Consider the following 14,952-nt stretch of genomic DNA (forward strand, 5'->3'; position numbering starts at 1 on the left):
CTGCTGAGTTGGGAGCGGCTTAGCCAGTCACATGATGTTCACAAGATTCAATAAAACCCCAGCCAGTTGGGCTCGGAGGATCCACGATGAGTCAGGTGGTTGTGAACCTGGTGGATGAACTGGTAATGTGCAGTGTGATTGTTAAACCTTTTGCTAATAAGCCAACTAGCTCTTAAGCAAAGATCCCATGAAGGAAATACATTACAGTGAAGGTACTCTCAGTGCTGTTGAGAGTGAGTTCCAGGATTTTGACCTAGCGAAGATGAAGGAATGGCGATATACGTCTAAGTCAGGATGGTGTGTGACTTGGAGGGAAACATGGAGGTGTTGGTGTTCCCATGCGCCTGCTCCTTGTCCTTCTAGGTGGTAGAGGTCGAGGGTTTGGGAGTTGCTGCAGTGCATCTTGTAGATGGTACACACTGCAGCCACGGTACATCAGTGATGAAGGGAGTGAATATTTAAGGTGGTGGATGGGGTGCCAATCAAGCGGGCTGCTTTGTCCTGGATGGTGTCGAGCTTCTTGAGTGTTGTTGGAGCTGTACTCATCCCGGCAAGTGGAGAGTATTCTATCACACTCCTGACTTGTGCCTTGTAGATGGTGGAAAAGCTTTGGGGAATAAGGAGGTGAGACACTCGCTGCAGAATACCCAGCCTCTGACCTGTACATGTTGCCACAATATTTATGTGGCTGGTCCAGTTAAGTTTCTGGTAAATGGTGACCCCCAGGATATTGATGGTGGGGGAATTCGGCAATGGTAATGTCGGTGAATGTCAAGAGGCGGTGGTTAGACTCTCGCTTGTTGGAGATAGTCATTGCCTGGCACTTGTGTGGCGTGAATGTAACTTGCCACTTATCTGCCCAAGCCTGAATGTTGTCCAGGTCTTGCTGCATGCGGGTATGGACTGACCCATTATCTGAAATTCCCCAATTTGGTCTCCTGAGTGAAATAAGTATATAGAAAATAGGCATAACCAGTCAATTGCAAAGAAATGGAGATCGGAGCAGAAGGAAGCTAAAAGCAGTCGAATTTGTAAAATTGTAATTATGATAAGTAAGCAGTGTAATGTATGCACCTGTGAGTATGCTCACAGGTTTGTAGAGCTGTTGCTCCACCGGTACGCTCGCGGCCTTCGCGAGAAGTGGGCGCCGGAGGGACTGGAGTGCATCATCATATCATCACCCCCGGCAACCAAATTTTAATTTGATCTTAATGTCGAAAGTTTAATTGGTTTAAGTTGTTGGTTTTAATCCCCACCCCCCTTTTAGCCAGGGGACATTTGTATAATTTGTGTTTTAGTGACCTTAAAAAAAACCGGAGCACTTGAAAAGTTTTTGAAGTGTGATCGCCCCCCCCCCCCCCCCCACCTTTAATCAGGGGGGCACTTGATTACTGATACAACTAAAATAGTTATAGAGCTGTTGCATTTGAGTGGCTTAGCCAGTCATGTGATGTTCACAAGACTCAATAAAACCCCAATCAGTTGGGTCTAAGTCATCCACGATGAGGTATGCAGTTGTGAGCCTAGTAGATGAACTGTAATGTGTAGTGCAACTGTTAAAACGTTGTTCATAAACCAGCTAGTTCTTGATAGCAATGTGTTGCTATGAATTCTTAAGCAAAAAACCCATGAAGCAAACATATTTTCCTATCTTTCCTGAACACCTTATATCCAGGAATATTTAATACCCAATCCTGCCCTTTTTTGACACAGGTACCCCGCTAACTGCCTGCCGACCCCCAAAAATCCAGTTTATTCCTACTCTCTGTTTTCTGTCCATCAACCAATCCTCAATTCATGCTAATATATTATCCCCAAACCGACGAGTCCTAATTTTGTGTAATAACCTATTGTGTGGCACATTATTGAATGCTTTTTGAAAATCCAAATGCACTACATCCACTGGTTCCCCCTTATTCATCCTACTAGTTACATCTTCAAAAAACACGCTCAGATTTGTCAAACACAATTTCCCTTTCATAAAACCATGTTGACTCTGCCTAATCATATTACGATTTTCTACTTGCCCTGTTGCCCTGTCCCTAATAATAGATTCTAGCATTTTCCCTACTACGGATATCAGGCTAATTGGCCTATAATTTCCCGTTTTTTCTCTTTCTCCTTTCTTAAATAGCAGGGTTATGTTTGCTACCTTCCAATCCTTGGGGGACTGTTCTAGAATCTAGGGAATTCTGGAAATACCAGTGCATCCACTATTTGCTGCAGCTACCTCTTTTAAAACCCAAGGATGCAGGTCGTCAGATCCAGGGGATTTGTCACCACTTAGTCCCATTAATTTCTCCAGTACTGTGTCTTTACTTATACTGATGTCTTTAAATTCCTCGTTCTCACTGGACCCTTGATTCCCCATTATTTCTGGAATGTTTTGTGTGTCTTCGACTGTGAAGACAGATACAAAGTAAGTTTGTTTAATGTCTCTGCAAATTCCTTATTGCTCGTTATAATTTCTCCTGTCTCTGCCTCTAATGGGCCCACGTTTACTTTCACTAATCTCTTCCTATGGATTTATGAAAGGGAAATCATGCTTGACGAATGTTCTGGAATTTTTTGAGGATGTAACTAGCAGAATGGACAAGGGAGAACCAGCAGATGTGGTGTATTTGGACTTTCAAAAGGCTTTTGACGAGGTCCCGCACAAGAGATTGGTGTGCAAAATCAAAGCACATGGTATTGGGGGTAATGTACTGACGTGGATAGAGAACTGGTTGGCAGACAAGAAGCAGAGAGTCGGGATAAACGGGTCCTTTTCAGAATGGCAGGCAGTGACTAGTGGAGTGCCACAGGGCTCAGTGCTGGGACCCCAGCTCTTTACAATATACATCAACAATTTAGATGAAGAAATTGAGTGTAATACCTCCAAGTTTGCGGATGACATTAAACTGGGTGGCGGTGTGAGTTGTGAGGCGGACAGTAAGAGGCTGCAGGGTGACTTGGACAGGTTAGGTGAGTGGGCAAATGCATGGCAGATGCAGTATAATGTGGATAAATGTGAGGTTATCCATTTTGGAGGCAAAAACACGAAGGCAGAATATTATCTGAATGGCAGCAGATTAGGAAAAGGGGAGGTGCAACGAGACCTGGGTGTCATGGTTCATCAGTCACTGAAAGTGGGCATGCAGGTGCAGCAGGCGGTGAAGAAGGCAAATGGCATGTTGGCCTTCATAGCTAGGGAATTTGAGTATAGGAGCGGGGCGATCTTACTGCAGTTGTACAGGGCCTTGGTGAGGCCTCACCTGGAATAGTGTGTTCCGTTTTGGTCTCCTAATCTGAGGAAGGACGTTCTTGCTATTGAAGGAGTGCAGCGAAGGTTCACCAGACTGATTCCAGGGATGGCAGGACTGACATATGAGGAGAGACTGGATCAACTGGGCCTTTATTCACTGGAGTTTAGAAGGATGAGAGGGGATCTCATAGAAACGTATAAGATTCTGACGGGACTGGACAGGTTAGATGCGGGAAGAATGTTCCCGATGTTGGGGAAGTCCAGAACCAGGGGACATAGTCTTAGGATAAGGGGTAGGCCATTTAGGACCGAGATGAGGAGAAACTTCTTCACTCAGACAGTTGTTAACCTATGGAATTCCCTGCCGCAGAGAGTTGTTGATGCCAGTTCATTGGACATATTCAAGAGGGAGTTAGATATGGCCCTTACGGCTAAGGGGATCAAGGGGTATGGAGAGAAAGCAGGAGAGGGGTACTGAGGGAATGATCAGCCATGATCTTATTGAATGGCAGTGCAGGCTCGAAGGGCCAAGTGGCCTACTCCTGCACCTATTTTCTATGTTTCTATTTACACACCTATAGAAACGTTTGCAATCTGTTTTTATGTCTCTCGCTAGCTTACTTTCATATTCTATTTCCACTTTTATTAATTTCTTGGTCCTCCTTTGTTGAATTCTAAAATCCTCTCAATCCTCAGGCTTACTACACTTTTTCGCAACATTATAAGCCTCTTCCTTTAATCTAATACTACCTTTAATTTCTCTTGTTAGCCACGCTTGCACCATTTTTCCCATGGTGTTTTTATTTCTTAAGGGAATGTATATTCGTTGCGAAATATGAATTCTTTTTTGAAATTTTTGCCATATCTTTTAATGTCGTTTCCCAACCCACCTTAGCCAACTCGCCACCCCCTCCCCCACCCCATACCTATGTAGTTTGCGTTGTTCAGGTTTAGAACTCTAGTTTCAGATTTAACTAAATCGCTCTCAAACTCAATATAAAATTCTATCATATTATGATCACTGCTCCCCAGAGGCTCCTTTACTACAAGGTTATTAATTAACCCTGACTCATTGCACAATACTAGATCTAAAATAGCCAATTCCCTCATAGGTTCCTTGACTTTCTGATCTGGAAAACTATCTTGAATGCATTCCATGAACTCTTCCTCAGCAGTATTTCTGCAAATTTGGTTTGCCCAGTCTATATGAAAGTTAAAGTCCCCCATGATTACTGTATTACCCTTGTTTCATGCATCTTTAATTTCCTGATTTATACTGTGCCCGACATACAGAGATGCACTGTCAGGGGGCCTATAGACAACTCCCACTCCCTTGTTGTTTCTTAACTCTGCCCAAACTGATTCTACATTTTTTTTTCTGAGCCAAGATCCTTTCTCTCTACTATCGTTATTCCCTCCTTTATTATCAGAGCTACTCTTCCTCCTTTTCCATTCTGCCTGATTCTTCTAAAAGTAAAATATCTTGGAATATTTAGTTCCCAAGCTTAGCCACTCTGCAACCACGTCTCTGTAATAGCTATTAAATCAAATCCATTTATTTCTGTCTGTGCTATTAATTCATCAATTGTTATGAATGCTTCGTACATTCAGATATAGTACCTTTAGCTTTAACTTTTTTCTATTTTACCCGATATCACTTTAGTCACTAATGCCCTATTACCTTTATTAATCTTTCAATATTATATATAGAAATATATTTATATTTAAAGTTGAATGAACCATTCTACTTAATGTGTTATCCATTAGGAACTAAACAAGGCCTTGGGTTGCTCACAATCAGTAGTGCGCTACCCAACGTGAACAGCTATACACATACACACTTATTATAATTCGGTAGATTGTTTTATTTACATTCCAAGATTTCCTTGGACTTCTGAAAATGCTGTGTCTCACTGCCCAAACATTAGAACAGACTATACAGGTATCCCTACTCTGGTGTGTAACTGCACCCCAGATACCCTAAACCCCAACCTCAAGTCAAGATCTGTACCAGTTAACTTAAACCCTAATCCTGGACTGCAGCTCTACCCCAGGTAACCAAGTCCTCAATCCCTGGGCTTCCAAATCTACTCCAGATGCTGAAACGGTCACATCTGGGACACTGGACAATGATGTACCTGAGGTGATCAAACCCACACCACTGGGCAATGATGTACCCGAGGTAATCAAACACACACCACTGGGCACTGATTCAGCGAAGCAGCAACTGGTATTTTTGGATGGTATGCAAAGAGCAGTAGCTCCATTACCTTCTCCAGCTCTTGTAGTGCTGATGTCCAGGTCATCTCGGGTTCCATTTTGTGACTCTAGGTACGTAGCTGGGACCCAGCCCTGCTCCTCCGCTGTACTCACAAACCACCAACCTGAAATAGAGAAAGCAAAAATTGTTGAGTCTTTCATTTTGTGTGAACTCATTGCTGGCCCTAAACCACTCGGCCTTTCTACCTCTCTTTCCTCCTTTAAGATGTTCCTTAAAACCTACCTCTTCTGCCCGAATTTCTCCTTATATGGCTCGGTGTCAAATTTTTTGTCTTATAATACTCCTTTGAAGCGCCTTGGAACGTTTTACCACGTTAAAGGCGCTATATAAATACAAGTTGTTGTTGTTGTTACTCTCACCTCATATCTGGAATTCAGCTCTTTGGTCCCTGTTCGGACCAAGGCTCTATTGAAGTCTGAAGCAAAGTATTCCTGGCGAAACCCAAACTGAGCATTGGTGAGTAGGTTATTGGTGAGTAGGTGCCGCTTGATAGTACTGTAGACAACACCTTCCATCACTTTGCTGACGATTGAGAGTAGACTGATGGGGTGATAATTGGCCACATTGGATTTGTCCTGCTTTGTCAGTGTTGTAGCTGTACTGGAACAACTTGGCTAGAGGTAAGGCTAGTTCTGGAGCACAAGTCTTCAGCACTACAGCCAGAGGCACATAGTCTTTGTTGTATCCAGAGCATTCACGTGGAGTGAATTGAATTGGCTAAAGGCAGGCCTCTGTGATGGTAGGGATCTCAGGAGGAGGCCGATATGGATCATCCACTCAGCACTTCTGGCTGAAGATGGTTACAAAAGCTTCAGCCGTGTCTTTTGCATTCGCGTGCTGGGCTCCACTATCATTGAGGATGGGGATGTTCATGGAGCCTCCTCCTCCCATTAGTTGTTTAATTCTCCACCACCATTCACGACTGGGTGTGACAGGACTGCAGAGCTTTGATCTGATCCGTTGATTATGGGTTCGCTTAGCTCTGTCTATAGCATGCTGCTTCTGAACACAAGAACATAAAAAATAGGAGTAGGCCATTTGTCCCCTCAGACTGCTCAGCTTCACTTCCCCACCTGCTTCCCATAACTCTTCACTCCCTTATCGTTCAAAAATCTGTCTATCTCCGCCTTAAATATATTCAATGACGCAGAGAATTCCACAGATTTACGACCTTCTGAGAGAAGAAATTCTTTCTCGTCTCAGTTCTAAATGGGTGGTTCCTTATTCTTAAACTATGCCCCCAAGTTCGAGATTCCCCCACAAGTGGAAACATCCTCTCTGCATCTACCTTGTCGAGCTCCCTCAGTATCTTATACGTTTCAATAAGATCACCTCTCATTTTTCTAAACTCCAATGTGTATAGGCCCAACCTTTCTTCATAAGTCAACCCCTTCATCTCAGGAATCAGCCTAGTGAACCTGCTCTGAACAGCCTCCAATGCAAGTTTATCCCTCATTAAATGAGAGCAAAATTGTACACAGTACTGTTGGTGTGGCCTCACCAATACCCTGTACAGTTGTAGCAGGACTTCTCTGCTTTTATACTCTATCCCCCTTGAAATAAAGGCCAACATTCTATTTGCCTTTCTGATTATTTGCTGTACTTGCATACTAACGTTTTGTGTTTCATGCACGAGGACCCCCAGGTCTCTCTGTACTGCAGCACTTTGTAATCTCTCTCCATTTAAATAATAATTTGCTTTTTTATTTTTCCTGCCTCACATTTTCCCACATTAAACTCCATCTGCCAGATTTTTGCCCACTCACTTAGCCTGTCCATATCCCTTTGTAGATTCTTTGTGTCCTCCTCACAATTTGCTTTCCCATCCATCTTTGTATCAGCAGCAAACTTGGCTACATTACAATCAGTCCCTTCACCCCAGTCATTAATATAGATTGTAAATAGTTGAGGCCTCAGCACCGATCCTTGTGGCACCCCACTAGTTACCGTTTGCCAACCGGAATATGATCCATTTATCCCGACTCTGTTTTCTGTTAGTTAATCAATCTTCTATCCATGCTAATATATTACCTCCAACCCCGTGACCTCTTATCTTGTGTTGTAATCTTTCATGTGGCACTTTATCGAATGCCTTCTGGAAATCCAAATACACCACATCCACTGATTCCGCCTTATCCACCCTGCTCGTTACATCTTCAAAGAACTCCAGCAAATTTGTCAGACATGATTTCCCTTTCATAAAACCATGCTGACTCTGCCTGACTGCATTATGATTTTCCAAATGTCTTCTTACTGCTTCCTTAATAATGGTCTCCAGCATTTTCCCAGCGACAGATGTTAGGCTAACTGGTCTATGGTTTCCTGCTTTCTGTATCCCTCCTTTTTTAAATAGGGGCGTTACATTTGCAGTTTTCCAATCCGCTGGGACCTCTCCAGACTCCAGGGAATTTTGGTAGATAGCAACCAATGCATCCACCATCTCTGCAGCCACTGCTGTTTAGCTTGTATGTAGTCCTATATTGCAGCTTCATCAGGTTGGCACCTCATTTTTAGGTACAGCTGGTGCTGCTCCTGGCATGCTCTTCTACACTCCTTGTTGAACCACGGTTAGTCCCCTGGCTTGATGGTAATGGTAGAGTGAGGAATATGCCGGGCCATGAGATTACAGATTGTGGTGGAATTCAATTCCACCGGGGCTCATGGAGCTGCTAGATCTATTCCAAATCTATCCCATTTAGCTCGGTGGCAGTGCCACACAACACGGTGGAGGGCGTCCTCTATGTGAAGATGGGACTTTGTCTCCACAAGAACTGTGTGGTTGTCACTCCTTCCAATATGGTTATGGGCAGATGCATCTGTGACAGGTAGATTGGTGAGGATGAGGTCAAGTAGGATTTTCTCTCAAGGTCTCAAACTTTTTCCAGTCAATCTAGTTGGCAGAATATAATAGGCTCAGAGCCCTTAGTTTAAAAAAAAATAATTCTCCGGATGTGGACAGTTTGGTATAACTGAGTATCTTGCTAGGTTACTTCAGAGGGCAGTTAAAAATCAACCATGATAGTGTGGGACTGGAGTCATATGTAGGCCAGACCGGGTAAGGACGTCAAATTTCCTTCCCTCAAAAGGACATTAGTGAACAAGTTGGGTTTTTAGGACAATCTGACAGCTTCATGGTCACTTTTACTGACCATGCTCTCCATGGCTTTAATGGCCTTTCTATAATGTTGTCCCCAAATTGCACAGTGCTCTGTACATAAGCTAACCATTGCTTCATACAAATTTATCATCTCTCTGCTCTTGTATTTATTTCTGTTCCTCTGTTCCTCCATCCTTCAGCATCTTTCCGCTCAGTTTATACTCCTATTCATAGAAACATAGAAAATAGGTGCAGGAGTAGGCCATTCGGCCCTTCGAGCCTGCACCGCCATTCAATGAGTTCATGGCTGAACATGCAACTTCAGTACCCCATTCCTGCTTTCTCGCCATACCCCTTGATCCCCCTAGTAGTAAGGACTACATTCCTTTTTGAATATATTTAGTGAATTGGCCTCAACAACTTTCTGTGGTAGAGAATTCCACAGGTTCACCACTCTCTGGGTGAAGAAGTTTCTCCTCATCTCGGTCCTAAATGGCTTACCCCTTATCCTTAGACTGTGACCCCTGGTTCTGGCCTTCCCCAACATTGGGAACATTTTTTCTGCATCTAACCTGTCTAAACCCGTCAGAATTTTAAACGTTTCTATGAGATCCCCTCTCATTCTTCTGAACTCCAGTGAATACAAGCCCAGTTGACCAGTCTTTCTTGATATGTCAGTCCCGCCATCCCGGGAATCAGTCTGGTGAATCTTCGCTGCACTCCCTCAATAGCAAGAATGTCCTTCCTCAAGTTAGGAGACCAAAACTGTACACAATACTCCAGGTGTGGCCTCACCAAGGTCCTGTACAACTGTAGTAACACCTCCCTGCCCTGTACTCAAATCCCCTCGCTATGAAGGCCAACATGCCATTTACTTAACCGCCTGCTGTACCTGCATGCCAACCTTCAATGACTTATTTTTCTTCGTAAAATATATTGCCTTAGACTTCTCCATATTAAATTGCATCTGCCATTTGCCTGCCCATTTTGTCAACTTGTGCACTCCCTCCTTAAATTTGGCAAGTCTTCAATGGAACTAGAAGCTGGCAAACTGGACCAAGACTAGTGGTCCGGGTGAAGAAAAAAACAGACAGACACCAAGGCTGCAGACTGCCCACCAGCACGGTATTCCAATCAAAGCCTCCTTGATAAAGTGCAACATCCCCACTGACACCTGGGAGGCCCTGGCCAAAGATCGCCCTAAATGGAGGAAGAGCATCCAGGAGGGCGCTGAGCACCTCGAGTCTCGTCGCTGAGAGCATGCAGAAAACAAGCACAGGCAACGGAAGGACCATGCGGTAAACCAGACTCCCCACCCACCCTTTCCTTCAACCACTGTCTGTCCCAGCTGTGACAGAGACTGTAATTCCCATACTGAACTGTTCAGTCACCTAAGAACTCAACTTTTAGAATGGAAGCAAGTCTTCCTCAATTTCAAGGGTCTGCCTATGATGATGATGTTCCAATGGAGGTGAGAATACCAAAATATATTAAAGTAGTGCTGACACTGACCCTGGGGTACATGCATCATTTAATGTAATGAGCATCACCCAGTACCTATACTGTATTTGTAGAATCTGCACAGAAATGTGCAGATGGGTTATTTCTGCTTCCTTGAGTTCAGTGTGTAACTGCTTTCTCGAGATCCAGCACAGGGCTAGAAAGGCATAATGAAATAAAGCTTCAGCATGTAGCTTTGCACTGAAATAGAAGACACAGTCAGTCAGAACATGTTCTTCAATCTCTATTTACAGTAGCCCTCATGGCTCACTGCAGAATTAGGGGTTTACATTTTTGGAATTGGACATTTCTTTTCTTCCTGACTTCTTCTGAATAATGTAGTCAGAAATGTCTCTTCTCTCCATCTGTATGAGGAGCTCAGTCAAACATTTTGCCCAAAGATATCATCAGGTTTAGAGTATTTATGCAAAAGAGCAAGGAGCAATCAAATGTGAAAATATTCAACTGGAGGAAGACTAATGTCAGCGAATTGTAAAGGGATCTGGCCCAGGCAGGTTGGAATCATGGATTGACAGGTAAAATAGTAAATGAGCAATGGGAGACCTCCAAAGTAGATAGTTTGAATATAAAGTAGACACATTCCCACGAGAGGGAAAGGAAGGGCATCCAAAGCTGGATCTCCCTGGATGACTGAAGGTATAGAGATTAAAATGATACAGAACAAGTTGACTTATGATAAATATCAGGTTTATAATACAGTAGATAACCATGCTGCATACAAAAAAAATGCAGGGGAGAACTGAAAACGGAAATAAGAGGGGCAAAGAGAGTGTATGAGAATAGATTAGTGGGTACCTATAATATAAAAGGGAACTCTTCATTTGACTAATGAGTACTTTGCATCTGTCTTCACAAGAGAAGAGGATGCTGCCTATGTCGGTGGTAGCAGAGAATGCGGAGTAGGATAAACCTACCAACTACAAGTCAGTCAGCCAAACGTCTGTCATGGGGAAACTGTTAGAGGCAATAATCTGGGAAAATATTAATTTTCACTTGGAAGATTTTGGGTTAATAAATGACTGCCAGCACAGATTTGTTAAAGAAAAATTGTGTTTCACTAACTTGATTGAATTCTTTGATGAAGTAACGGAAAAGGTTGATGAAGGTAGTGTGGTTGATGTTGCATATATGAACTTTCAAAAGGCATTTGATAAATACCACATAATAAATTTGATAACAAAATTGAGGCTTATGGGATTAAAGGGGCAGTGGCAGCGTAGCTACGAATTTGGCTAAGTGACAAAAGGTAGAGAGTAATGGTGAAGGGTAGTTTTTCAGACTGGAGGTAAGTATACAGTGGTATTTTCCAGAGATCGGTATTAGGACCACTGCTGATATATATTAAGGATTTGGACTTGGCAGATGACATTTAACGCAGAGAAGTGTGAAGTGATGCATTTTGGTAAGAAGAATGAGAAGCAATATAAACTGAATTATACAATTTTTAAAGGGGATGCATGAACAGAGAGACCTGGGAGTGTATGTACACAAATATTTGAAGGTGGCAGAAGTTGAGAAGACTGATACAAAAGCATTGGGGATCCAAGACTTTATAAACAAGAGGCAGAGTACAAAAGCAAGGAAGTTATGCTAAACCTTTATAAATAACTGGCTGGAATACTGTGTCAAATTCTGGGCACTGCACTTTACAAAGGATGTCAAGGCTTTAGAGAGGCTGCATAAGAGATTTACTAGAATGGTACCAGGGATGAGGGATTAGTTACATGGATTGGAGAAGCTGGGGTTGTTCTCCTTAGAGCAGAGTGGATTTATTAGAGGTGTTCAAAATGAAGAAGAGTTTTGATAGAATTAATCGGGAGAAACCGTTTCCAGTGGTAGAAGGGTCGGAAAATAGAGGATGCAGAATTAAGATAATTGCCAATTAAAAAAAAAAATTCCAGTACATAGTTATGATCTGGGATGCACTGCTTGAAATGGTGGTGGAAGCAGATTCAATAATAACTTTTAAAAGGGAATTAGGTAAATACTTAAAGGGAAAAACTTGCAGGCAATGGGGAAAGTTCAGGGGAATGGGATGAATTGGATAGCTCTTTCAAAGAGCATGATAGGCTGAAAGGCTTCCTTCTGTGCTGTATCATTCAAAGATGAAGAACTAGTGCATGCTAAGACAGCACTGCAGCACGACAGAAGATGTTGCACCTAGGCACTTACTGGTTTCTGGAATTTCAAAGTGTTTCATTCCTATTATAATAGTTTTACAGTGTCAAGGGGAGCCAATAGGTTCAAAGAGTGATACAACCACTTTCATCATAGGCAGTTCCTCAAAATCGAGGAAGATTTGCTTCCACTCTAAAAAAAAAAGTGAGTTCTCAGGTGATTGTATAGTCCAAAATGGGAATTACAGTCTCTGTCACAGGTGGGACAGACAGTGGTTGATGGACAGGGTGGGTGGATAATCTGGTTTTCCGCACACTCCTTCCGCTGTCTGCGTTTGGTTTCTGCATGCTTTCGGTGACGAGACTCAAGGTGCTCAGCGCCCTCTGGGATGTTCTTCCTCCACTTAGGGCGGTCTTGGGTCAGGGATTCCCAGGTGCCAGTGGGGATGTTGAATTTTATCAAGGAGGCTTTGAGGGTGCCCTTGAAACATTTCCTCTGCCCATCTGGGGCTCTCTTGCCGTGTAGGAGTTCCGAGTAGAGCGCTTGCTTTGGGAGTCTCATGTCAGGCATGCGGACAATGTGACCCGCCCAACGGAGCTGGTCAAGTGTGGTCAGTGCTTCGATGCTGGGGATGTTGGTGCGTCAACCTTCAGCGTCAGCCTTCCAAACACACTGCACATGCGTCCCTATGTCTCCTGAGACAGCTTGTTCTATTCATTCACAACAGACAGTACTTCACAGATCAATGGGGTCAGTGTGGGCCAAAAATGAGTCTAGAGGCATTGACTACAGCCAGTAGACTTTCATTAGGGCAACATTATGCTTTGGCATCAGTCTAATATTGCTAATTATGGAGACTTGGTATAATTATAGCCATCGTTGATACATATTCTGTTCTTAGAAATAAACAGGAAATTAAGTTAACTTAGAAAGTATGATTTATAACTTCTCCAGCATGCTACACATTACCTAATACTGCTCATCCCTTTCATAATCAGCTCCTTAAACATGACTCACTTACAGGAAATGTTTCCAACTTGGAAAATTCTGAAACAAACAAATGCTAAATATTCATTGCAACAATCCTACAAAACTGAACAAGCCTCCTCACTGATAAAGAAAGAACTTACATATAGCGCCTATCACATCCACAGAATATCCCAAGGTGTTTCACAACCAATGAGGTCCTTTGAAATATTGTCCTTGTTTTTAAATAGGCAAATGTAGTAGCCAATCTGTGCACACAAGGTCCTACAAAAAGCAATGCGATGAGTGACTAGCTAACCTATTTTGGTGTGTTTGAGGGTAAGCAAGGACACCAGGAGACTCCTTGCTCTTCTTCAAAAACATGACTTGAATATAGGGGGTATGATTAAGAAGTTTGCAGAAGATATTAAAATCGGCAGTGTGATTGATAATGAAGAAGAAAGCTATAGACTACAGCAAGATATCAATCAACTGGTCAGGTGGGCAGAACAGTGGCAAATGGAATTTAATCCAGAGAAGTGTGAGGTAATGCATTTCGGGAGGGCTAACAAGGAAAGTGAATACACATTAAATGGTAGGATACTGAGAAGTGTAGAGGAACAAAGGGACCTTAGTGTGCATGTCCACAGATCCCTGAAAGTAGCAGGCCAGGTTGATAAGGTGGTTAAGAAAGCATATGCAATGCTTGCCTTTATTAGCCAAGGCATAGAATATAAAAGGGGTTATGCTAGAACTGTATAAAATACTGGTTAGGCCACAGCTGGAGTACTGTGTGCAGTTCTGGTCACCGCATTACAGGAAGGACGTGATTGCACTGGAGAGAGAACAGAGGAGAGTTACAAGGATGTTGCTGAGAGTGGAGAATCTAAGCTATGAGGACAGATTGGATAGGCTGGATTTGTTTTCATTGGAACAGAGGAGACCTCATTGAGGGGAGACCTCATTGAGGTGTATAAAATTATGAGGGGCCTAGATATAGTACATAGAAAGGAGCTATTTCCCTTAGCAGAGGGGTCAACAACCAGGGGGCATAAATTTAAAGTAATTGGTAGAAGGTTTGGATGGGATTTGAGGGGAAATTTCTTCATGCAGAGGTTTGTGGCGGTCTAGAAATCACTGCCTGAAAGGGTGGTAGAGGCAGAAGCAGTCATCACATTTAAAAAGTACTTGGATGTGCACCTGAAGTGCTATACTTTCGTTACAACTATAAACTATAAGAAACTAAACCTCTGCATTTTGCTCTTCAGCCTAGGACAAAACCGCCTGTCCCTTCAGCCTGCTTTTCTCATCAGCTTGACTCTGGTATCAGCTTTCAGTTCAACTGAGTACAACCCCTCACTCCAGTGGAATGCACCAGCCTAATTAGGGAATTACCCCTGCTCAATTCAGACAAATAGAGTTATCGCAGGAACAATGAATATGAATGACCACTAGAATGTTCAGCTATTCCTCATTGTCAGCAGCATGTTGGTTCTGAAATTTCATCTGAATCTTGGGCCGGAATTATAAATTGGATGCGGGGAGTGAGTGGGGGAGCTGGAACATAAACATAAGAACATAAGAAATAAGAACAGGAGTAGGCCATTTGGCCCCTCGAGCCTGCTCTGCCATTCAATAAGATCATGGCTGATCTGATCTTGGCCTCAGCTCCACTTCCCTGCCTGCTCACCATAACCTTCAACTCCCTTCGCCTTCAAAAATCTG

General features: G+C 43.0%; 1 protein-coding gene across 2 annotated transcripts in view; it reads right to left on the reverse strand.

Moving 5' to 3' along the window:
- The window catches only part of sh3pxd2aa (SH3 and PX domains 2Aa), a 482,983-nt gene that overhangs the window by 106,637 nt on the left and 361,394 nt on the right, over positions 1 to 14,952 (reverse strand). For both annotated transcript variants that reach the window (XM_070876344.1, XM_070876343.1), the window contains one exon: positions 5,515 to 5,628. In XM_070876344.1, the coding sequence (XP_070732445.1) occupies positions 5,515 to 5,628 (114 nt within the window). The remainder of the gene's footprint in view (positions 1 to 5,514; positions 5,629 to 14,952) is intronic.

The sequence above is a fragment of the Pristiophorus japonicus genome, chromosome 3, assembly GCF_044704955.1.
Source record: "Pristiophorus japonicus isolate sPriJap1 chromosome 3, sPriJap1.hap1, whole genome shotgun sequence".
NCBI lineage: Eukaryota > Metazoa > Chordata > Chondrichthyes > Pristiophoridae > Pristiophorus > Pristiophorus japonicus.